Source organism: Panthera leo, chromosome C1 (genome assembly GCF_018350215.1).
Source record: "Panthera leo isolate Ple1 chromosome C1, P.leo_Ple1_pat1.1, whole genome shotgun sequence".
Taxonomy (NCBI): domain Eukaryota; kingdom Metazoa; phylum Chordata; class Mammalia; order Carnivora; family Felidae; genus Panthera; species Panthera leo.
The window spans coordinates 127,866,555-127,891,980 of NC_056686.1; the positions used below are offsets into that span (position 1 = coordinate 127,866,555).

The 25,426-nt window shown below is 38.5% G+C and overlaps 1 protein-coding gene across 1 annotated transcript in view; it reads left to right on the top strand.

Annotated features, from left to right (window-relative positions):
- Positions 1–25,426, top strand: part of THSD7B (thrombospondin type 1 domain containing 7B) — a 746,473-nt gene that overhangs the window by 357,099 nt on the left and 363,948 nt on the right. Inside the window, exon 9 of the mRNA XM_042948618.1 lies at positions 5,145–5,260. Coding sequence (XP_042804552.1) covers positions 5,145–5,260 — 116 coding nt within the window. The remainder of the gene's footprint in view (positions 1–5,144; positions 5,261–25,426) is intronic.

Genomic DNA, 25,426 nt, shown 5'->3' on the forward strand with positions numbered 1-25,426 from the left:
GAGAGAGAGAGAGAGAGAGAGAGAGAGAGAGAGACATTGATAATTACTTTTTACACTGCTAATGAGGCTGGAGACTTAACAACTTAGGTTGAATTCTTACTGTGTATCTCCAAATGACCCTGCTAAATATGAGGAACCTGAGTTGACTTTAATAAAATTAATTAAAAATGTTTAGGTTAAGGAGATTAATTGAGATAAGAGATTAATACCTAGTGTCCAGTGAAGCACATAGTGAGATAATGAAACTATGAGCAGTAGAAAATACTGTTTACTCTGCCCTTTCAAAAAATATATTGTTTTTGTTCTTTTCCACGTAAAAGATACTGCAGTGGGAAAAGATTCCCTGCCATTTGTGAAATCCTTGGAGTGGGGGTAGGGGAATAGAAACAGAAAAGAAGGAAGTATGCTGAGGAAGAGGGGGCCTTTGGGGGTAGAGAGAAAGAAGCATGTCTCCATGGACTGGACGGCTAATATAATGTGTTTTATCTCCAAGCCCACTGCACTGGGAGGCAGAGTTCCTTGCAAGTTCTTGCTTCCCTGGGTTGGTGTCTTGGTTTCTATGCAGTTGTATAGGTGAGAATGTTAGCATTGTATGAGTAATAGAACTGATCATATCAGAAAATGAGAACTAGCCAGGGCACAAGTGAAACAGAAGTAAGAGCTTATTGGGATAGTTCTAGGATTTTGTTTGGTTTTGTTTCACTATTTATTGTCTTTTTTTTTTTCAGTTGCAGCGTTCAAAAAATAATAAAAAAGATTAAAAACACACAACTCAAAGCCTCCTGAAAGTCCTGATAAGGCACTTGCTGCCTTTAATGTGAAAACACCTGGCATTGTGTGAGATGTAATAATAGAGAGCTCCATTTAAACATTTAATGTTGACAAACCTGGCAGGTTCGCCCCACCTAGCTGAGTGAGACGTACGTTGGTTCCTGGGTTGGAGGATTGATCAAAGAAATGGAGCTTTGTGTCTGCATCTTGATTATGGAGGCATAACTGAAAAATGGCAGATCTTTGTAGCTCAGTTTGATGCATTTCAGCACAGTGTTTATAAGGAACTGAAGGCTACAGAGCAACAAAGAGATAATAGTTATAGAGCATTCCAGTGCTAGTCCAGGGAAATACATGTGCTGAAATGAAATACATTCATCCTTTTATTGAGACCACTGCCAATCTAGGGTCAGAGTGGTATGCAAAATTAGGAAGTATAAATTATGACAAAAGCCAAGGGGCCATACTTTGTTTACTATGTAAAAAGTGAATCCATATGTTTCCCTGGATTTTAAGGCTTTAATTTTGTTTAAGAAATGGCTGGACAAATTAGACTAATATCCCCAGGGATTTATTTGTCTTCAGGCTCCAATAACATTGAATACTATTGAATCATTCACTTACTGTTACTAAATATTTACACTGAGCTAAGATATGGCGCTTTTAAGATATGATATAAGATGCAATTCCACATTAAGGCGTTAAAAATTAGTTTATGCATCATGCATGCATACATAGACACGCAGGCGCACGCGCACGTGCGCGCACACACACACACACACACACGCAAGAAAACAGAGTAAGAGAGGTCAAAGCCTTTCTTGGTCAGTATCAATACAATAATACAGAAAATAAACCTTGTAGGTTTTTTTTTTCAGAAATGGAGGGCACATATGTTGCTAATGGTCAGAGTATTTTTGAAGACTAAGAAGAAATTGATGCAAATTAGAAATTTGATGATTCTTGAATGGATAGACACTATCTAAGGAGAAAGGAAGAGGAAGCTGAACCCCTGTGGAAAGAGGTTGCAAAAGAAATGAACAAAAACACAGTTTTCACTGACAAGAGAATGTTTGGCTCCTATCAGACCACAAATCACATTCTAGGAAAGCTCTCCGTTCATGGCCTCTATAAAAGGAATGTAACCTGAGCTTGATCTTTGCTGTTGAGGAGGTGATACCGTTTCTCTCTTACGGACTTAAGGGAAGAACACACAGAGAGAAAGAGGCTGTATTATGGAAACTTGACATTATGCCCAGTGAGTATTTATTGTGCATGATGCCAATAAAGGGTAAATAAAGTAGACAACTTCAGTTCCCGAAAAGAGATTAACACCTGCTCCTAATTGAAATGAGCAAAATCCCTGCAGGATCAGCCTCCTTCTCGAGAAAGCCTGAAGCTAGTGCCACAAATATTTCTAAGCTTATTTTACCAATGCAGGAGTGAGAGTGAGGTGGCTGGTTTTAGTGGGACTCCTGCCACTCCACTGAGCACACAAGAAGTCGGCGTTGCCCGAGTCATACTTTCATTTCCAGCCACATACCACAGGAGCTGTTGGAGAGGAGTTAGAATAAACAGCAGCTCAATTTAATTTTAGTAGACCTTAGAGTATGAATAAAGGACTTGGGAATGATTTTAGTGTTTTTTGCTATCTCCAGTAAAGTATGACATAAGTTTTCCTTACCCGAGTAGCTTGTTTAAGTAACACTGTATTCTCATAAAGACGCTTTTCTTTCTTTCTCTCATTTTTTTTACTGAATTGATCTCTTTGATAGGCAGTGTTTCTGTGTATATTAAGTATAATTAATAATAATATAAGCCACTAGAATCACTTTGATGGCTCAGTCAGTTAAGTAACTGACTCGATTTCAGCTCAGGTCATGATCCCAGGTTTGTGGGATGGAGCCCCTGTGAGGCTCCATGCTGAGCATAGAGCCTGCTTGGTATTCTCTCTCTCTCTCTCTCTCTCTCTCTCTCTCTCTCTCTCTCTCTCTCTCTCCTCCTGCCCTTCCCTCACACTCCCTAAAATAAATAAATACTAATGATAATAATGAAAATAATAATAATGCCACTAATAATTTACTGAGCCATTTTTTTTCTGTGAGTATATGCATTTTCTCTTTTAATTTATTTTTGTCCGTTTTATATACTCCCCAGAAGAAATGAAATGATACAGAGAGACGATGATGGCAAGCAACAGGTCCCGTCCATCTCATGCTCCATTTAGTATCCCACATCTCAAACACAACCACAACAACTTTTTAACAGTTGTTTTGTGTTTTTCTCTGTCTCTCTATTTTGACTGGGTGAGCCTCCACATGGTTCACAAATCATAACAACATGCAAAGATATATATAACAAAGAGAATCCTCATGCTCACGCCCCTGCTCCCATCCACCTCCCCCATCTCCTGTCCTGCCACTGGGAGCCATTGTATTAGTTTCTTATCTCCATCCATTATGTCAATGCAAGCAAGCACAAGTATATATTTGTAGTCCTCCTCCCTTTCTGATGTTTACCTCCTGACTCTAAATAATATATTTTCCACATATCATTCATAAATATCTTCACTTGTCAATGTAAAATGCCCATTCCTCGATTCCCTCTTGTGAAAGCAACGAACCTGAACCCATTTACACTAACTCCTGTCTCGACTCCCAGATGGTGGGTGTTCTGTTGGCAGGTTACATTAGCACTTTGAATTAATCTTTTTAGAGCTTTGTTTCTGTTTTCATTTATATTTAGACTGGCACTCTGCCCACCTGCGTTGTCAGATGAGGACATCCAAGCCCCCGCTCTTTCTCTATCCCCTTCCATCTCCCCTTCTTTGTCTACTTTGTCTTTACCTTATGGTCACAAAAGTGATATCATGTGCATTCTGTTCCATGGTCAAGTTCAGTCCTCCATGTTTGGCTTATATATTATTTCTATTCTAAAGTTTTAAAACTAAGAAATTGTTTTTATTTTGTTAATTATCTAAATTGATGAGGTCTGATGTCATCCAGATTCTTCTCCATTCTTGGGTAATTCTTCCTCTTCTTCCATAACCATTATTGTCTGTTCTCTTACTTCTATGAAGTATTTGAAAACTGGACAACGTTTGTGTTTGCACATTGGTTGTTTTATGTACAATTGGTGGACTTTTCACCTAAATTGTCATCTTTTCATCAGCTCTGTGTTTCTTTTTAATTCATTATTTTCTTGTTAATTTTGTCTCCTCTAATTTCTGTTCTCTCCTTCTATAAGGTCAATTGATTGTCTGAACTTGCTACACTGGTGTTTTGTTCTGTCATAATTTTTCTCAAATGGCCTGTCCCCATGTAGCTTTGGGTCCATTACTGATTATTTCAGTGCCTCAATTTATCATTTGAAAATGAAGGCTATAGTGCCTCTCACTGTTGTTATTAGGAAACTCAGCACTGGCTATCTCATGCTATTAAGCTTTACGCACACTGCATTTATGTGCTTTATGAGGAACTTATGAGAAACAGAATTTAAAATGCAAAAAATGTTGCTGAGTTCTTTCCTGTTTTTCTTCTCAGCATATCACTATTTTAGAAGATAATAAATGTGGTTTTTAGCCCTCTGTATTCATAAAACAAGTAAGCAGGCAAGAAAACAACAACTTGATTGCCATCTTCTGAGACTTTAGTTCTTCTAAATGACTTTGAATTAGTTGACTGTAGTATTTTCGTCCCAAGTATGAGCATTCATTCTCAGCAAAATGATGGAATTGAAGTGTTCTCTTGTTAATGCTAGTTAGTTTATTTGGCCTTTGCCTTCTGTCACATTTTGTTTACTCCATCTCATCACTCCACATGTTCAAAAGAGATACCTACCAATTGTTTAAATATTCTAAAATTCTTTTTATTATCAAAATGTAAAGCAAATGTAAATGGTTTTCGATGACTTTTGTTTCCCACTATGTTCATATATTGCCCTGTATTTTCCTGTTCCTTTTGTAGAATATCACAGATTTGATATGTTACCCTTAATAAAATGCTTTCCAAAAAAATTTATCAGATGTGTTCGTTCTGAAAAGAAATCAAGTGTCACTTGAGTTGATGCTGATGGTGAGACACTTTCTTGGCATTCGTCTTTCATTGGTTTCTGGTATTGCTGTTTTCTTGGACTAGTGAAGAAGTGTTTTGGTCTCCAGGTCAAGAGAGCTGAAGTCTGCTTTGGCTCTGCCTCTGGCTGGGAGACCTTGGGAAAATAGCCTCAACTCCTTGTCTCTCTCTTCCTTGTCTATAAAAGTAAAAACAGAACCTCAGTATTTTCTGTTCTGAAATCCTATAGTTCTATTGTTTAGCATAGAACTAAACAACTTACTCTTTCCAGGAGGCACTGATGTTGTCTCTTCACATTGACAGATGTCCAGATTCCACTCGGCCAGAAACAGTGCGTCCTTGTCTTCTCCCGTGCAAAAAAGACTGTACTGTGACAGCTTTCAGTGAGTGGACGCCCTGCCCAAGGTCATGCCAACCAGGTCGGTGCATTCTGTTTCTTAGTGCTTTCCTTCCCGACCACCTGAATTGTCTTCCCCACTGCTAAATAAATGAGAGATTGTAGAATGGGAACATCTTTCTTTTCCATTTGCGTGTCCCCCTGTGAAACAAGGTTGGTAAAATTTGTAAATGAAGTCTTGGATTTCCAGATCCACCAGAACGTGGCAGGGCAAACCTATTCAGTTACTGCGTGCCAAAAATTTCACTGTAGCGCTTTGCAGAAATGCTTATCCTCTCTTAACCTTGTTGTGGTGTTTTGAACAGCCATTCAAATATGGTTCCTTATAAAGCCTCAACACCATGGCAGTTTCTTTGTGGCTCCTGTGTGCTGGGAGTCTGACTGTAGGGATCTTTATTAGACTATAGGGCCTTAAGCACTGTGCTTACATCACTGATAAATGTAAGTCTGTGGAAGAACAAGGGCAGATACATGAAAAGTTTTGAATCGGTACAAAAATTGGCAACATAAGATTTGTGTTTCTTTACTATAAATATTGATACTTTCATACACCTGCGTGTATTTGGATGGCAGTGATCCAGGATACTTAATACCAAAATCCTAAAAAAACACACAGGAACTCTTTGGTAGAATGACCCTCTGTCATGGAACAGGTCTTTACTCCCAGCACATTGCACTCCCCTGATGAGCTAGTCCATGGGTCAATACCAGTACTCCTAGTCCAAAATCTCCATTTCTACAGAAGATATAGAATTAATAATTTGGTTCTTATACCCATAGTCTTATACCCTAGCCTTGGTCCTCTGGATCTTACCATTGCCACAGTTAGAAAAGGCAAATCCAAGAAAAGGAAGCATGCATAGAATCGTAACCCTAGTTCCCAGAGTAAATTGGGTTTCACACACATATCCTAGCCTTCTCTCTGTAGTCATGTCTTCTCAAACAAGACAAGGCTATATTAGCCTTCTGGAAGAAGGGACAAGGAAGTACTGTATGCAGTTCTGGAAGGGGAGAACCTGACACAAAAGTTGAGAGCATTCATACCTTTCCTTGGGAAATTCCATCCCTGCGCATCTAGGATCCCCTAAATGTTCTTTGACTCGCAAGTCGTCATGGGAGTGATGTGAAAGTATGACCAACACAGACATAGATCTGCCAGATACTTCAAACCCACTCTTAGTGACTGGCAAAGGGATAGTGACAGCTAATGAAGATTACTATTATCAGTGTCTTATAGTGCAGCGGTGGGGAACCTGCATAAGGTTTTCATAACTGTGCCATTTCATCTTCTTAATGATATTTTGTCATGAAATTAATATAGTTGTATCCAGTGAGCTTTCTTATGGGTAGAATTACAAATAAATATTTTGAATATGAAAGAGCTTTGAAAAATACAGTGGAATAATTTTATGATTTTTAAGGGATGGAAACAACAGGTTCTTCCAGGAACTTTTGCAAACTAATTCTCCTGAATGGGGATACAAAGTAAGGGAATTGAATGAACAAGGTTTGTAGAGAAACCAGGAGAATGCTGTTTCCAGACAGAGTGGGACAGAAAAGCTATGATCTCTCTGAACCATTTGAAAGGCAGCATCCAGGAGGCTGACTTTTGGCACTTTAATGGTAATGTACTTGAAAAAATGTCCAAAGATAAAAAAAAAAAAGAGAGAGAGAGAAAGGTATTGGAAAAATGCAAGAAAATAAAATAATATATGATGAAGGAGTTTTATTGAGATTCAGCTGTTTCTTTTAGTTTCTTCCTCATGAGAGATTAGCATAATTCCTCTGTTAAGTGATTATAGGAAAGGAAAGACTGAATTAAAAAGAAGACCCCACTGGCAGCCAGATATTGGTGTTGGAGCTGTCAAGGTCCCCTGACAGGGAGGGAGACATATTCGTTTTGTTGAGCCAGTGCACTCTAGTGGCCAGAGAATATTTCAGAGACTGCTCTTGCATGTATTCTGCCATCAAGAAGATTTCCTGCTGCCTGAGAATCTTCTAGCACTGGCTAAGGATGGAGGCATCATAGAGCATGTGAAATAATTGCTCTTCCAGCAATTTTAAATTTACTTCAATTTCCGGAAATTCAATTAGTTATTTAAATGGTTGGCATTGTAATGAAAATAGTTCTAAGCCTCTGTGGTCCTTTTTCTGCCTCCAATTTTTCAAGCCTAGATAATTCTTTTCACAGCCTGGCAGTCAGGGGACCTAGAGGAGCAAAGATTCAATTTTCAGATTTATTCCAACTTTCCACTCCAATCCTGTTTACCCTCATGTTTAGTTTATACCTTGGGACCAATATATTATTAAATAACCATGGCTTAATTAGGAGGGACTATGTGAAGGAGGATAATATTAAAGGGAATTGTACCTCTAAACCTGTGGTTCTCAGACTTTATTGTCTCTGAATCACCTGGAAGCATTCCAAAATGCCTATTTTCAGCTCCAGAGCTAGAAATTCTGATTCATTAACTACGGGACAGTTCTCAAAAATGTGAGTTGTAAGAAGCTGCTCCTGAATGGTAATGCACTCTATTTCTGATGATAAAAAACAAACAAACAAACAAAAACAATAGATCCATAAACAATCACTGCTTGAACTCCTGACATAATGGCCTATGTTCAGCTTCTTAAATGCATCGTGCTCTTCCCAGCGGAACAGTTGTAGAATGTGATGGCTAAGAACACAGATGCGGGAGCCAGATAGGCAAGACTGAGTTTCAAAGTTTGCTCTGTGATGGGAACACATTGCTTCATCTCTCTGTGCTTCAGTTTCCTCGATTGAAAAACAGGGTTAATAGTCACGCCTACATATATGGAAATCACTTAGAGCATGATTGGGTCATGCTTCAGGATTGCCTGAAGTGTCCAACGTTATTTGCTTAATGATGGCAACAGTTTTCTTATTGTTGCATGGAGTAAGCATTGGGCAAGCATTTCCTTAGTTGCCCTGAGCCTTTGCACCTGTTATGTGTGAAGCTGACACTGTATTCAGATGCCCCTCCTGTTTTGACCCTGTGCATCCACAGGGACCTGCATTAGCAGCTTTCCCCCAGGAATGCTATTCTCATGTCCTAGATCTCCCAAATGTGTTAGGCTGTCCCCAGTTCACATCATTAAGTAGATCATCCCACGGCATCCTGCACATCCCCCTTTATGACACCCTTATCTTTCCATGTCAATATTGACCTTGCTAGAAGTCCATGAATGCCAGGACCATTTCTGTCATCTTCACTGATAGATCATCTAAACCCAACACAGTATGGGGCATAGTTGTCAGTCAATAACTATTTTTTTGAATGGACAAATGTCCTGTAAAGAGAGAGAATGATGTGACTTTGAATCCAGGCAGGATATTCTCTGTCCTTGAGAGTGTGCTTCAAAATGTACTTTGGATAATGGTGCTCTTGAATAATACTTCTCAAACTTAAATGCTCATACATATCCCCTGAGAATCTTAGTAAATACAGATTCTAACTGAGTAGACCTAGATGGGGTCTAGAATTGTACCTTAATGTAAGCTTCCAGGTAATAACTATATTTTGGTTCCAAAGCTCCAGTTCAGGGTGGGGTTCATTAGAAATTTTTGAGCAAGACAGTGACATGGTCAAAGTTGTAAAGTGAAAAGCATAGCCTAGGAACAGATCAGCAGGTGGGGACACAGGTGAGGTACTGTGTAGGGTGGAGGGAGGAGAAGTGGTTTAACCTAAACTGAGAAGTCTGGAGAAGCATGGGCCAGAGCAAGTGGTGACCTTGGCTAATGAAGAAGGAGGAGCTTTTCTTTTGCAGGTGTGATTTCATATTGGGTCATCAAAATTAAGAATAGTTTATATTCGTGGTCTCCAAATTTGACTACACAGCGGAATCACCTAGAGATCTCTAGAATACACTTTTATTTATGTTTGGGTTCTACTTTAAGACATTATGACTTAATAGTTTCCATATGATCAGGGAATCACTGGGTGATATGAACTTCAAACCAAATCCATTTGAAACCTCTCAGAGAGCCAAGGTGGATTCAGGGGCCTGAGTGTACCAGGAGTGATTTGTGCCTTAGCAATGGCTGAATTGTGTCAGCTTTTATTTGGTCTTGCCTGGGTTCATGAGCTAAATCCTTATGACTTCAAAGTATTCTCAAGCCATGAACGATCTCTAGCTAGTAGTCAGCCACTACTCCAGCCTTCATACTTCTCCTCACCTGAGTCTCTCCTAAAATGATTAATGATTGTCACACATTCTTCTAAGCAAATCAGATATTTGTCAAGCTGTGGCACTGTTGTGGCCTTTCTGATTTTTAAGCCCCAGTAATAAATTAGCCAAATGATCAAGAATCATCCTTTGGTACTTTCTTGCTGTTTTCTTTAATTCTTCCTTCAGTCTATAATACAAAGGACTGCCTGAAGTATCCAACGTTATTTGCTTAATGATGGCAACAGGTTTCTTATTGTAGAGGTTCTCAGCCCTGTGGAGCTTTTTTTCCCCCAATGCACTGATGTCTGAGATTCATCCTAGCCCATGTTAGTCAGAATCTCTTCATGCTGAAGGGACATTGGCAATATTAAAACTCTCCTAAAGTGACTCTTAATTAGTGGGCAGGGATGAGAAACATTTAGTGCTTTATACTTTGCAACATGCCTTCACATACATTTTAACCTGTTTTAGGAGATCATTGATAATTGTTTGTCTGGGTGTTGTTGGGAATTAATCTTGGTCACTGCTCTTATAACCATCACACTTCATGCTTTTCCTTTAAAGTCAGAAACCAATACTGATTTTCCAGGATTTCTCTTAGGTTATCTTTAAATGGATGCATTTTATATTTTAAACATTGAATTATATGAAATTTCAGATGTGTACATAAATTAATACAATGTTAATGCAAAAGGTTAATGATCAATAGAATGTGCGCTTGTGTTACCATCACCAGGTGAAAACAATCACCAAATTATGGCCACTCTCATTTTCCCCATGCTACCATTGTCCCCCTTTCCACCACCCCACCCATGGATTATTTTGGAATAATTCCCAAACGTGTACACCACTTCCATAGAAGGGAAATACATAGGAGGTGAAGCTGTTGGACTGGAAGATAACATGTATAAATAGCTCTTATTATAAATTCCTAGAAACCATGGAGCTAATGATTAATTATTTTTCAGTATCAATAATTAAAGCCTGAGGGAGCTCCTTTAACTTTCATCTCTAAGGGGCAAGCTGGAGAGCAGTGTTGTGGAAACAGGAAGGCCAAAGGCAAACCACTGCCGGGAATTGGTAGGAAACTTCATCTGGTGGTAGCCTTTGTTCCTGTTCAAACCCCTGGAGATAGGTCTTGAGGTTTTTTAGATTCAAAGGCAGTAATTCTTTTTAAATACCAAGGTAGTGTAGCGTAGCAATTAAGTGCATGGACTCTCAAATCCCATCTTTGCCATAGAAGTCACTTTAGACTCCCTTTAAACTTGCTGTGTTTCAATTTCCTCCTGTACAGAATGAGAGAATATCTGCAGCTACTTCCTAGAGTGGTTATAGGGATTAACTGAGAACAGGACACATTAAAGAATGTCAAGTACATGGAAATTTATTATTATTATTATTATTATTATTATTATTAATATCTAAGTCCCTTAGGAACAGGGAACTTGTCTTTTATTATGTTGGTGTCCTGCAACATCTAGACATCCTGTGTGAGTATGATGGTGCTTGTTTCATGTCTGTGCTTTTCTTGGACAGGTTATAAAATCTAGAGGGCAGTTGTCTTCCGATTTTATTAATGAACTTGCAGTGCTTAACACCAGAGCTGGCATAGGAAGGACATTCGGTAATTGTTGTTGAACGAATGAATAAATGAATTCTGCATCTTTCCCACAACTAGTTAAAATTCCTAAAGATTTTGCTTCCATTAAGATGAAGCCATAGCATTAACAGATCCACGCCAATTATGGGAAAAGATATTGGTCAGTTATAATGTCAGATAAGTAAAAAAATCACCTGTTCTGGAATCCAGAATTTCTCCCACTCGGATGCACATGAACACCACCCTCTCCCTTCACTTACCCCTTTCCAGCACGCATCGTTCCCTGTTTCTCCCTACAGGAGAAATACTTTTGTCTACCTGAGAAGTGGTGGATGGATTACTAATTTACTCCCAAATAATGAGGAGGCCTTGGACACTAGTCCCCAAAATGGTGTTGAAGGCATCGTGATGCTCTACTGACTTTCTTTAAGAAAGTGACTTAACCTAAATTTCAGTTACCACCTATGTAAATGTTTCATGTTGTTTATTTCCAAGTGTTTTTGAAATACTAAAATGAAATAAGGAGTGTATCTCACATACATGTCCCAAGCTCCAGCCTCAAAATGCAGAGCATAGGTTCTTTTGTTTTTTACAGGCTCCACTGGGGGTGACTTTCCCCCTTTGGTCTATAATTTAAAGCCTATAGATGTAGATGTAGATCAATGTAGACCAGTACAGATCACTACATTGCCCTTGTACTCAATAAATATTCCTGAAAATGTAGTAGGAGGAGTGACAAACATTTAGGCTTGTGGAGATTACAGTTCTCAATCATTCATATTCCTGCCAAACTGAGTTCTGCTGGTAAAAGACACTTTCTCTCAATTCATGGGGGAAAAAATAATTGATAAAATTCTCTTAAGGATTTGGAATTTTTTGCTCTCGTGTTTGTTTTTGTTTTTGTTTTTGTTTTTGTTTTTGTTTTTTTTTTTGCTTTTCCTTAAAATTTGGCACCTTCTGCCTGATTCTTTAAAACCCAGTATGAAGTGGATTTGACTTCGCAAAAAAAAAAATCAGGTTTGGCAACAACAGAAATTAAGAACATTCTGGGGTGCCTGGGTGGCTCAGTTGGTTAAGCATCCAACTCTTGATTTCGGTTCAGGTCACGGTCTTGTGGTTTGTGAGTTTGAGCCCCATGTCGGGCTCTTGACAGTGCAGGGCCTGCTTGGATTCTCCCTCTCTGCCTCTCTCTGCCCCTCCCCTGCTCATGTTTTCTCTCTCTCTCTCTCTCTCTCTCTCTCTCAAAAATAAACATTAAAATAAGAAAAAAAAGGGGGGGGAATATTTCATCAGAGCCCCTTGACCATTTCCTAACATGGAGGAACACCACTGTGCCATAGACAACCTGCTGCTCAGAGGTTGGCACGCAGCTGGCACTACCCACCCCTCACCTTGAGAGGAAATATTAGGAAAGTGTTCTTAGTCCACACTCTTCCTCCTATCCCCAACTCCCAGCTCTTCCGCACCAGAGTTGGTGTACAGCTACCGGGACCTCGAGTTCACAGCATCACCAGCTGGGATTTTCCTTCACTTGCTACAGTGGCCCCAGGAGGTAGGTGTAATCATACATGACTATAGAGGTGAGGAACCCCAGCTCAGAAATATGGAGTAATGGGTCCACGGTTACCCAATGTGCATGGCCAAGGCAGAGCCAGAGTAGAATCCAGATTTCTCAGACTCCAGCGCCTGCCTGTTTTATCTCAGAACAAGTTATTTCTCATATCAATAGGCACACTCATTTTGCTTGTTTATTAGCAATTCAAGAATTTGCAGCCTGGGACTCTCAAACCTGTGACACAGGCTTGGCACATTACAGAACTATCACACATTGCTTTCACATATGCTGTTTCCTTGACAGTTTGGTGAAAAAGGAACAGCTGTTCCATTAGTCCTGCTCCAGAGAGGAGGCAACGGAATTGTCAAGGGAAGCACTCCTGGTCACCTGATCCAAACGGAGCAAAGAACAGGTGAAGATACCCAAATTTACATGAAACTTGCTACATTGCCTTGTCTGGTGAGCCCATACAGTAGTAGGCAAAAAAACTAGACAAGGTCTGACTCTTATCACTAAAAGGCCAAAACATCCACATGCTTTTGCTTCATCTCACTGCCTCTTCCTGTCGAATTAATAAAAATTATAATTTATTGCTATCCATCATCCTGTTTAATTTTTATCTCAGCCCTATATGGAAAGAACTGTTATTTTTCCATTTTACATATGAGAAAATAGAGGCCCAGGGATAGGACTCAAGATTGCAAAACTAATTGAGGGCAAAACCACATGGAAGCCTAGGCTCTTACTCACTCATTCAGCAATAAACGTGCTGAATAATCAGCGTGTTGCAGCCCTTCTGCTAGGTACTACATGTATATATGTAGAGTGGTGAGTGAAACAGACACAGATCCATCCATTTCCATTGTGGAGGGTACAGTCTACTGGAGGAAGATGGAGCCACTGAACCCACAATTACCTAAATACCAATTGTAGTATGTGCTGGGCAGATGAGACTGTTGTGAGAGAAAGTAGTAAGGGAAATCAGATTTCCGCTCTGTCTAGAATATCTTTCTCCTTATCTCTATTGCTTGCCAAGATCTTACCAAGGTATAAATCCTTGCCTCCTCCACAGAATTTGTCCTGATCCTTCTGCTGGAAACAACCACTCCTCCCTCTTGGGTCTCATAACCCTGTCTAACTTGCTTGCATTCTAACTATCCGTAAAGGTATTTTGTGTTCCTCTGAAGGGATGTGAAATCTTTGAAGGCTAGAACCTTTTTCTGCCTTCATTCCCAAAAGTGCCTAAGTAATACACTTAAGATGGAACAGAACTCAGTAAATCTGTACAAAATAAACAGATGCCAGTTAGAAGCAACCTACTTAGGCAAAGCTAGCAAACTGCTAAGAGGAAATTGATATGCCTTTACAACTAAATTTCTTTTCTAAATGTTTCCATGGCTCACTGCAAGAACATGCACAGTGATGTTGGCAATACAAGATGTGGGACTTAGGGGCACTTGGTTAGCTCAGTCCATTGAACATCTGAATTCAGCTCAGGTCATGATCTCACAGTTCGTGAGTTTGAGCCCTGCATTGGGCTCTCTGCTGTCAGCACAGAGACTGATTCAGATCCTCTGTCCTCCTCTCTCTCTGTCCCTCCCCTGTTTGTTCTCTCTCTCTGTCTCTCTCTCTCTCTCAAAATAAATTAATTTAAAAAAAAAGAAGATGGGGGACTTAGAGAATCTGATTTATCTCTGGTTTCCTGGCAAACATGATTAAAAAGAATTCTTTATCCTTTATAATTGTTTACACATTCATTTACTAATTCACTCATTCATATGTCCATCAGTCTGTTTGTTTATTATTATTTTTAATGAAGTTATATGAGTATCTCCTGGGAACCAAAGCCTATTCAATCGCTATTTCTTAGAAGGCATTTCCTGCTGCAACTTCCCATTCCAACAGAGGTCACCAACTGAGGCATTATGTCCATAGGAAATGAAGTAAAAGGTTTCATGTTTTTTTTCTTTTTAAATAAAACCCAAGGGCATAATGTTGAAATCCAAAACTGTGTTCATGTGCAGTCTTGCAGTGGCCCAGATTGGCCCAAGGGTAAAACAATAATTTGAATAGTTTCTGAAAATGTGGCCCATACACTTCCAGCTCAGAGTGACTGGGGATGCTTGTTAAAACCCTAAGAGATTCTGATTTTGAGGTCAAGCCTGGGCCCTCAAAATCTGCATTTTTAAAAAATGTTTATCTATTTATTTTGAGAGAGAGAGTGAGCATACAGCAGCGGGAGGGAGAGAGAGGGAGAGAGGGAGAGAGAGAGAGACAGAGAGAGAGAGAATCCCAAGCAGGCTCTGTGCTGTCAGTGCAGAGCCCAATACTGGGCCCAAACCTATGAACCATGAGATCACTACCTGAGAAGAAGTCAAGAGTTGGACGCTTAACTGACTGAGCCACTCAGGTGCCCCCGAATCTACATTTTTAAATACACTGCCTTAGTAATTCTAAGACACATTAAAGTTTGAGAACAACTGAACTATAGGATCATTTAATTTAATCATTAGCCAATGAACAATTTAAGAAATGTATAACTTGCATCTAGTGTATAGTTCTAATCATCTGTTTTGGTTTTCAAGGATCAAAGGCTTTTAAGCTATAGTTGGTTAAAACGACTTGTTGGAAAATTATAACAAGAAAACTCACAGATAGCCAAAAATAAGGAAAAAAAAAAACTCTCCATGGAAGTCATGGGAACTAGAAATGCCAACAAGACCTGGCACTTATCTGCAGCTTCAGGGCCAGCATGCTTCCTCCTGTCTCTGCTAATCTGTGTGCGCCTACTGTCTGCCTCTTCTAATGAGCCTTCTCTGAATCTGTACACTGTCATAACTAGCAGATACAGAGCCCCAGAATGGCTGTCCCAGCCTTGACTCTACCACACTTTTTTAAGTCAAGCACCCAACGTGGACAGAAACTTCCCTTCTGGCTCTTTATTCAGGTTACCAAGAAAGAGAGTCTGATGGCCCCATTTGTGTCAGGCCCTCAGCCACTTCAGCAGCATGTGGACAAGCCTCCTCAAGTCAGGACCCATCTGAAAGGGGAAGGGGACAGTTTGCAGAAAGGTAACAGGAACTGGGTTTGGAAGTTTCCCTCTCAGATGGAGCAGTGATTGTTCCCCACAGAGACTGGCCTCTCCAGGAGGCCCACGCTCAGCCCTTTGGGAGAGAATTCAGAACGTGACTCCTCCCCTCACTTCTGTTTCAGCAAGTCTGTCTCTGTTGTTGGCCAAACTGCAAGCAGAGGCATGGTAAGACCTACCTGCCTGCTTCCAGCACAAAAGCCATCCTCTTATCACATCAGAGTTGGTTTGGAAAGAGAGTGATTTACATTAGATAGAAATACAGAAAAGGAAAATGAAGCCTCAGGCACATAAATACAGTAGAATTGTATATTCATGTAGACTAGAAACTTGTAGAAGAGAGAAAGCACTCACCCTGAGTTTGATCTGGGCCAGAGGTTTTACTTCAGACAAACAAAATATGTAGTCCGTGTGTACTTGAATTCTTACCAAAATGTACAGGCTGTAATTTCTATCAACAGTCTATCATACACAGTGTTGTATTGGTCATCTTATAAAATAAACTAACATACCAAACAAAGTCAAATAAGTAAAAGCAAACAAAAATTTTAAAATGTAGATTTGATGCATGAGGTTCTGTTCCTTACATCTGAAATCCACCCTTACTCATAACTTCTTCGTTTGCATGTAATACCTGCTATAAAGCACTATTAATCTCTCACTCAGTAGTCAAGCTACATTACCATAAATAAATCCTGTGGCTCACATGGATATTCATAATGATTTATTGTTAGCCATGGTGGCAAAGAATCTGTGTTTCTTTGGATGTGAATGCTCTTCTTTTCAAACTGTTAAGTCCTGGCTGGTTTCTTTCCCATATCTCTAGAATTCTCTGCAGATTTTACAGTGCATCACAATATAACTTTTATTTGCCTGTAGAGGTAAATAAGCTGCCTTTCAGAAACCAAGGTACCCGTTCTAATTAGGAGTTTATTCTTAGACTTTTCAGTATGCTTCCTATGAGGAAATAGAATAAATTAGTTTTGATTTCGGTAGGGTGTTACTTTAAGTTTATTAAATAATTTTCTACAAGTAAAAAAAATACATTAATTATTTTTCACTTCCTTGGCTTTGATCCTATTTTAGTATGATTCTAAATTAGAGTGTGGTTTAAGGAGGCTTTTGACTCATTGGATTAGCTAACATGATGGTAGATTTATAAACTATTTAATTTGTCTTACTATAACAAACCTGAAAGTTAAAGGTGGAACTAAATGTTGGGATCTTAATATGTCAGTTAGGAACTCCAGGTTTTATAAGAACATCAAATGATTTTGTATGGTAACAAATCAAGAAGATATTAAATTCATGCTCAAAATGAAATAGATTGCTCATGATTTAGATGAACAACTTTTAAGTGTTCCTTAATAGAAAAAAATCATCACTGAATATTCTGTTAATCTCTTAAAATTCCTTCAAAATTAAGTTGCTACATGGAGATAGTTCAGATAGACTATCTACTGATTGGCATGTTTTCAGTGATTAGGAGTAAAGTATCCCCAAATAAGTATTCTAGGAACGATAGATTCTTTGCCATTTGAGGTATTTTCAAGTTAAATTTAATTTGCTGATTCCTAAAATATGCTTATAATAACTTTATTTAGAAGCCTTACAAATGATAACCAAAGAAGGCCACATATACAATGACAGGTTCTGTGGGAAGTGTGCTCATTTCTAACATGAGCCAACAATATCCTCTTCTGCTGCTGGATGACCACATGCTTTTTGAACTGATATTTGATTATATTCAGTTTAGCACTTAATTATATTCTCTCTTGAGCTTCTCTCTAATTTGTTCATGTGTAGTGGAAAGAATCTAACATCTGTATGGTGCACCCCTGGCATTGCTCCTTAGCTGTGTGCTAATTTTAACTAAAATTTAGTAAACCTTTCTGAAACTCTATATGTTCATCTGTAACATAAACATAACATGTAGTGTCTATAAGACAATTTACTTCCTAGGGTTTTCTTATCCTACATGAAGAGGCTGGCTCAGCAGTAGTTGCTCTGTATGTGTTAATTCCCTACTTGCCCTCCATTTTGTATTTCATCATCCCTGAGTAAGCTGTAGGATCCATGAGTACTCAGGCTCAAGCTATAAAGTTATTAATTTTATAAACAGAAGATAGAAATATATTAAATGTATGTTTTGAGTGAAAATGAGAGAAAGCAAGAAAGAGACTTTCCTCTAGAAGGAAAATAATAGAAGTTTATTAAACATATGTTGTTACACTGCATGGAACATGAAATACCATTATACGTGATCAACAGGCTCATGTATGATTTTGGAATTTAAGGAAGTCTGCCTTTTCCCCACCCACTTTTTTCCCCCCATCCAAATTTGGAAACAATGGAGAATTAGTCCAAGTAGAGGGGGATCAAAATATCAGCTGATTCTCAACCCTGTAATTAGACAGGCTTAACCCTCTGGTCACAGACCATGTTGGACTACTAAAAATTTGAATGACCATGCCCCAGAAAAGAGCAGAATATGTGCATTCTATGAACAGATACATCCCAAAGAACAAGAAGGAGAATGAAAGAAAGGTGATGTATGTCCACTTCCATCTCCCAAAATAACATGATTTAGATGGCCCTTATCCTTACCAAAGAAGACACAATGGGGGAAGGGGAGAAAGTCCTGAGACAAAGAAGACTGTGGAAGTAAATCTCCCTTCACATAGAAGGAATCATCTGAAGGGCTCTACCCTCACAGACTGATGCTAGGCAGCTTTGTAAACTTCTGTTCTACCTTTCACTGCTTTCTTTACTTTCCTCTTAGCTACGCTGGCCTCCCTTCTGACCAAGTTTGTTGTCTCTTATTCAGACTTGCACTTGCTGCCCCTTCGTCCTAAAATGCTCTTCTCTCACCTTGGCATGGGTGCCATTTCCTCAACATTTGTTTTCAGTTTAAATATCATGTCTTGGTGAACCCTTCTCTGAGAACCTTATTAGAAATTCTCCTCTTCCCATTCTCTTTCTTACTCACTATTTCATGTTATTTTTATTCATAGTGCTTAACCATTCTCCCAATTAGAAAGTAAGCTCCATGTCGTGTTCACTGCTTCAACACGTTGGATAGTGGCTGCCACAGAGTAAGTGCCGACATAGTAATTAAATGAATGATAACAAATGAATGTATCATTAATTCAGCAAACTTTTTGTAGGGTTTACTATATACCAAGCTTTATGCCAGTTGCTAGTAACATTAAGATTAATGAGATGAGATTACTTTATTCAAGGGGCTTTTTTTTATACGAAATTAGAGTACGTAAACATATTTTTCCTCTAACAAGAATGAGCACAGAGTGTTAACAGCCAGAAAGGAGGGTGTCTTACTCTAGCTAAGTGGTCCGATAATGTAATATTTGGTAGATTAGGAGTTTCCACATAAACATGGAATACAAGTACCTTAAATATAGAAGAGAGGATGTATGTATGGAGGCTTGGCAGCTTGAGAGGACATGTTAATGAAATGAATAATAGGCAGCTAGTGATGCTTGGGATGCATAATGCATAGGGAGGGATGATAAGAAATAGGGTTAGAGAGATATGCAGGAGCCAGTTTATGAAAAGATTTATGCCATTCTAAGAAGTTTGGACATTATCTGGAATTCTAATAGATGCTTTAAATTTTAAGCATAGGTGTGATAAAATCAGATTTGTGTGTTAGAAAAAAAATAATACAGAAAATAATGAGGTTAGACACCATTGTAAACCAGTGGGAAAATTATGAGGCCATTCAATTATCTGGGCAAGAAATGAGGAGGATCTGTTTTCTTGAATAAAAAAAATGTGAATTGTACGTAAGTGTATAAATTACCATAACTCAACAGTATTTAATAGCATGTCTTTATGACCCAGTGTGTACTGAGTTCTTTGCCCATCCTGTGGAGTTCACATAACTGGATGATTATGCAAACCCTCTCTCCTGCTCAAGGAATTTAAATGCTAAGAGAGAAGCAAAATCAGTAAGTAACTGTCAGAACTCCAGGACAGAACACATCCTTCCTAGTCCCCTCTCTGTGTCTATACTTCCAAGGAGTAAGATAAGCCCAAAAGAGAGGATCTCATTAATTCTCCACATTGCCACTGTTTTTATCAGGACCAGAACCATAATTTGTAGGGCCCAATGTAACATAAAAATGTGGGATGCCTTGTTCAAAAATTATTAAATATTTCAAGACAGTTGTAGCAGAGCTCTAAACTAAGAGCACTATTGAGCCTGGGGCCCTATGAACTGGCTAGTCTTGGTCCTTATTGACTTTCTGTAGGGGCCAGGCTCCTAACTGGATAGAGCTTTTATTCCTGTGAACAGTTGCCATTATTGGATTTCAGTTTCATTGGACTGCAATTCTTCTTACACTTGGCTGAGAATATTCAGGGGTTGGAAGCAGAGGATAGCAAAGCAGAGCAGTAAGAACACATACTTTGGATGCAGACTTGTTGGATTTCAGGTCCTGTTTATTACTTACTGACATCTTGGACAAGATACAAAACCTCTCTGCTCCTCCATTCTCTGACCTCCAAAATGGAAATAACAAGAGTAACGGTGTTTTAGGATTGTCGTGAGGATTGAGTTGATTTATGTAGAGCACTTGGCAAATGAATGAAGCATGGCAAGTGCTTGGATTGTTTTTCTTATTGTTTTGAAGGTTATATTCTGGATAATAAACCTTGCGTGCTTCCACATAACGCAGATCTTACCATTCAGAGTGAGGTTTGTCATTCAGAGTGAGGTTTGTCATTCAGTGAACAGAAATGCTTAATATTAACATGATTGAATTTATCAATTACTTACTGTATGATTTTCCTCTTTTGTTTTTTAAGATTTTTTTCCTATCCCAAAGACATAAAGATACCCGTGTTTTTCTCCAGAAGCTTTTATATGTAAGCCTTAAATAATTCATTTTCATCTATGATATTAGATAGGAATTATTTTTCTTTGCGGAAACACTGACCTCCCTCCTCTCCCAACTCCAGTGTACCCAATGAAGAAAGCCAGTCTGGACCCCCTTGCTCTCTCTGGAATTTGACTCTGCTTTGTCTTTGTACACAGCATTCACTTTGCATAAATTTCTCTTCTCCTAGGTATTATATAGATGACCACCTAGGTATTTCATGTTCTTGCTCAAATATCCCTTTCTCACTGAGGCTTTGAAGTTTAAAATTACAACTTTCCCTCTCCTTAACACACACACACACACACACACACACACACACACACATTCCTTACAACTTCCTGCTATATTTGTGTGTGTGTGTGTGTGTGTGTGTGTGTGTGTTGCATGGTATTTAATTGCCTTATGAAATAGTAAATATTGACTTATCTTTGCAATTGTCCTTCTGCTTCCACTAGAATGTAAGGTCCAAGAGGTAATATTTCTTTCTTTTGTTTTGTTTTATTTTCAATTTCACGAATGGCATCTCCTCCTTAGATAACTTCAATATTCTTTTTCCAGAACAATCCCGAACACATGATAAACGGTTATTATCTTAGATTTTCTTCTTCAGATATAATAGTGCTGAATAGCTCCAGCTCTACACATTTATTAATAAAGAGGCATCTGGTTAGGAAAACTCTGGGTGACTTCTTTCTTTTTTTTTCCTGTTCTTTCTAGAGTTAAGGTCAGGACAAGAAAGCAACCCCACTCTTTCTGTCTGTCAGAGTAGGTTTTTTTTCACTATCCACACACGAAGGGAATTCTAGTTTTATGTGTGTATCGGTGGGATAGTCTCTGACCAAACATCACTCTGTACTCTGGCCACACAGTTTTTGTCTCCTCTTTCTTGATTTACCGATCTATTAAAAGCCGTGTTCTCACTGCCAACAATGGAGAAATTTCATCAAGGACCAGTGCTCCAAACTTTCTTTTACTTGCCTGTCTTTTTATACCTGCATTTATAATCTGTTTTTGAAAATATTTCAAAGGGAATTCCAAAGAAAACAAGAAGAAAAAGGGGAGGAGCCTATAGGACATGTCAACCAATTATAATTCAGTTGACAGTCAGGAACTGAATTATAACCCAATGACAGTTATATATTTATTAGTATTTTAGGAGAATTGGTATTGCTATTTCTATGTATGGTAGTATTACTGTGATCATCTTTCAAAAAGAGCCCTTATCTTTTATAAATCTATTCTGAAATATTTACAGTTATAATTTTATGATGCCTGAATATTAGAAATAATTCAGGTGGTCATGAATGGGTAGGGGTATAGATTTTACAAAGCATAGCCAGATGATTGTTGAAGCTTATGGGTAGATATATTGAGTTCATTTGATATTACATTCCATTACCTGATTATTCTTCTTCAAAGCCCCAAATAAGTTATTCTAATTATTTCCCTTTGAGGTACCAGAAAATAAGTATTTTCCCAAGTTTACAGACCTGACATTCCAGACTCACCAATTCTAAAAAGTCATGTTACTACATCAACACCAAGCCATAAAAGGAATTTCAAAAACCAGAGGCTTTATGTTGATGCTGCAAATTAATGAAGACAAGAAGACAGGAAATAACACACACCTCATGCATAAAAGGGATAATTAAGAGTCTTTGTCTTCATCGTGATAAAATTTATAGTTAAAAGTGAAAAACCTTATTTTAATTGGGTTATCTTTACAGAGCTATTTTTCTTTACCTTGTCTTACTACTACCACCAAAACAAAAACTTTAATATCACAATCAATATTAATATCTAAATGCTCCCACATACCTTAAATTCACGTAAACCATTTTTTTACATGTAGACGCATCCTGGGGCATTGCAAAAAGTTGCAGAAACCAGGATTCATGTGGTTGAGCCATAGTGAATGGTGGTGCATTTTGAGAACAGCAGGTAGATGGCCCAGGGATACACTTCACTCTCCCGTAAAAACAGAGGATCTAAGGGTCTGAAGTTGCTAGCTGTGCATCCCTGAGTTGTGACCTCACTGTGCTGTGACACATAAACTTGATCTAGAAGTTCTTCTGTCCCCTAGCTGTCAACAATATTGGGCATGAATAGAATCCTTTTATGCTCATGAGGGCATAAAGCATTAATAAGTTTAGAGTAATATAGATTTTTTAAAAAAAGAGTTGCTTTGAATATATGGTTCAGTATTCATGCCTACTAATGACTGTGTCTTGAATTTATATCTTAGATGACATCTGTGTCTCCCCAAACCTGTCTGCATACAGTGCAGTGTGGTGTTGCAAAGAATTTCACTCTTAAGGCTGATGGAGTGTAATGCGTTAGGGAGCCCTGTAGCAAGAAGCCACTAGACATTTCTTCTGCTAAAATGAAAAGGGGTCTGAATGGAGGGAAAATAAATCCCTGTCATTTCAGCATGGGTTGGCAAGAAGAAAAGACAAGTGCAAATTGTCATTATAAATAGTGTTGTTAACCCTCCTCATTTATAGTACACATTTCCAATTATACCCATTATGATGTACTTAGCTAGAGGGCAGGTTGCATTTTTTAAATGTGTTGAGAGCATTGATGATTTAGCTAGTGCTCATTTGTTTTCTATTGCTTGGTTAAGCATCTTGCATTGTCTTTTTCCTGTTTTACATATTGGATGAAAAAGAGATGCTAGCTTTAAATGTGCTAAATTAGTGGTTCTTTGCCCTAGAGATTTTTTAAACATACCAATGCTTGGGCAGTACCCACCAGAGATTTTGATTTAAATGGTTTGGGTTGGGGGAGTCATTAGGAGTCTGTAAAAGTGTCCCTTGAGGTTCTAATATGTAGCCAGGATTAAGGACCACATGGGTTGAGGAGAAAGCAAGATCAGCTGTGGATAACTTCATTTATCATATTTAGAGAAAGGAAGGGCCAGACTCAAAGGTGGTCACTATTTGATAAGGTTAGCTTTACAGATTGCAGATATTCTAAGAGCAGCAGTGGTTGAGGATAGAAGTAGAGGAAATTGGAGATAGTCTCTAGAAATTAGAACTATTGCATAGGCTTTAGAGAGTGTATGGTAACTACTGTAGAGAGGACATGTTTGTTTGCCTCGACTGTCATCCTAGATAGTTTCTGCAGATATGAACACAAGTTGCTTCATCTGAAACTGAGGGCTTGCATGTAAGGAATTTTAAGTGGATACACACACACACACACACACACACACACACACACACACACACTACATTACATTTAAATCCAATTTAATTAGACATCCGTAACAGCTGTCCTGTGAGTTGGCTCAACAGTATTCCCCACATAGGATAAGTAAGAAAATTGAAGCTCTGAAAGGTGAAGTGCATTGCCCAAGGTCATATAGCAATTCAGTAATGAGCTGGGATTAGAAACCAGAGCCCTGGAGGTCCTGTCTGTTGCCAGAGCCATTGAATGTGGCCTCTGTTGCAAAGTGAATGATGATTATGAACATTTAAGAATATAGAGTACATTTTTACCAGGCAACATTTTAAAATGAAAGATGTATATGGATATCCTAGAGCTTATTTTCAACAGTCCTGGAAAGTTTGGCAGAAAAGCTTTGCAATTTTGTTTAATTTCACCGGTATATAGATAGGCTCAGTTGAAGTACTTGGAGGTCCAGGCTAGGAGGGAATTTTGGGGGGTGGGAAACACTCTTGATGTATCTGTTCTCTATATGGAACACCAAGATGAATAGGCAAGAAGTGTATGAAAACTCTCTACTCATAGTTCTAGGGCATTACAATGTTCATTGTTTAAGCCTGCCATTTATCCTTGAACAAAGAGAGAGATACTGGCTTGATGGGCTTTGGATAGTAAATATAAAGTTTATATTATCATGTCTGAATCCTTATAAAACTGTGCAGAACTTCTACATTATTATCCATCCATCAAGTTTCACTTCAGCTTCACTGGGGAGATTTAATAATGCATGTATATATGTTTCAGTATAACGCACAGCCCCTAGGTTCATCTCCTACATATAGAGGAAACCTGATAAATATTTATCACCAATGACAACCCTGTATGTGGTAAGTGCTTCTCTGAGAACTCAGAGTCACTGTTTTTCCATATTTAAGTGGGAGATAGTTGGGCTGGTGGTGAACCCTGGTTTGTGCCTTTCCTAAAAAAAGAAAAAAATCTCAGCAGTGGTTGTGAGTAGACTAATGAGGGCCATTCTCTTGTGTATAATTTTTTGGGAGAGAGAATGCTTTTCTTTTCTTTCTTTTTTTTTTTTGTTTTTGTTTTTTGTTTGTTTGTTTGTTTGTTTTGCTTTCAGAGGATGTAATGTTGAAGAAAGTTGGGCTGACAGACTTCTTAATGACCATTTGGAATTTTTGCCAAGTGAAACTTGTTTTCTCTTCATTTTAATGCTCCACTTTGATTAAACACCACTTCTCTTTAGTTACATAGCTTTTATTCGTGATGTTTCTATCATAACAACACATATCACGTAGCTCCAGTCAATTATCTTCAGGTAAGCCCCATACTCTCCTCTCCCTTTCATTTTTAATTTAATGATTCATGAGCAAGTGTGCTTGGGGCACAGGACCATTTTCTTTGGATGCATGAACTGATATCTAAAGCAGAATTCTGTGGCAAGAAATAAAAAGGTCCAGTGATCAGATTGAATAGATAATTTTAAGAACAGCAGCACAGTCTATCTTTTCCATACATTTGAAATGCAACCCTACGCTGCAGTGAGAGACAAAATGTGCTTGTTACTTACATTCGCATGAGGTGATAGTCTTTTTTTGGAGAGCATATAATTTTCATACAAACAGAGGTACTTCCAAAAAGTGAGTGGATGAGCTATTCATATT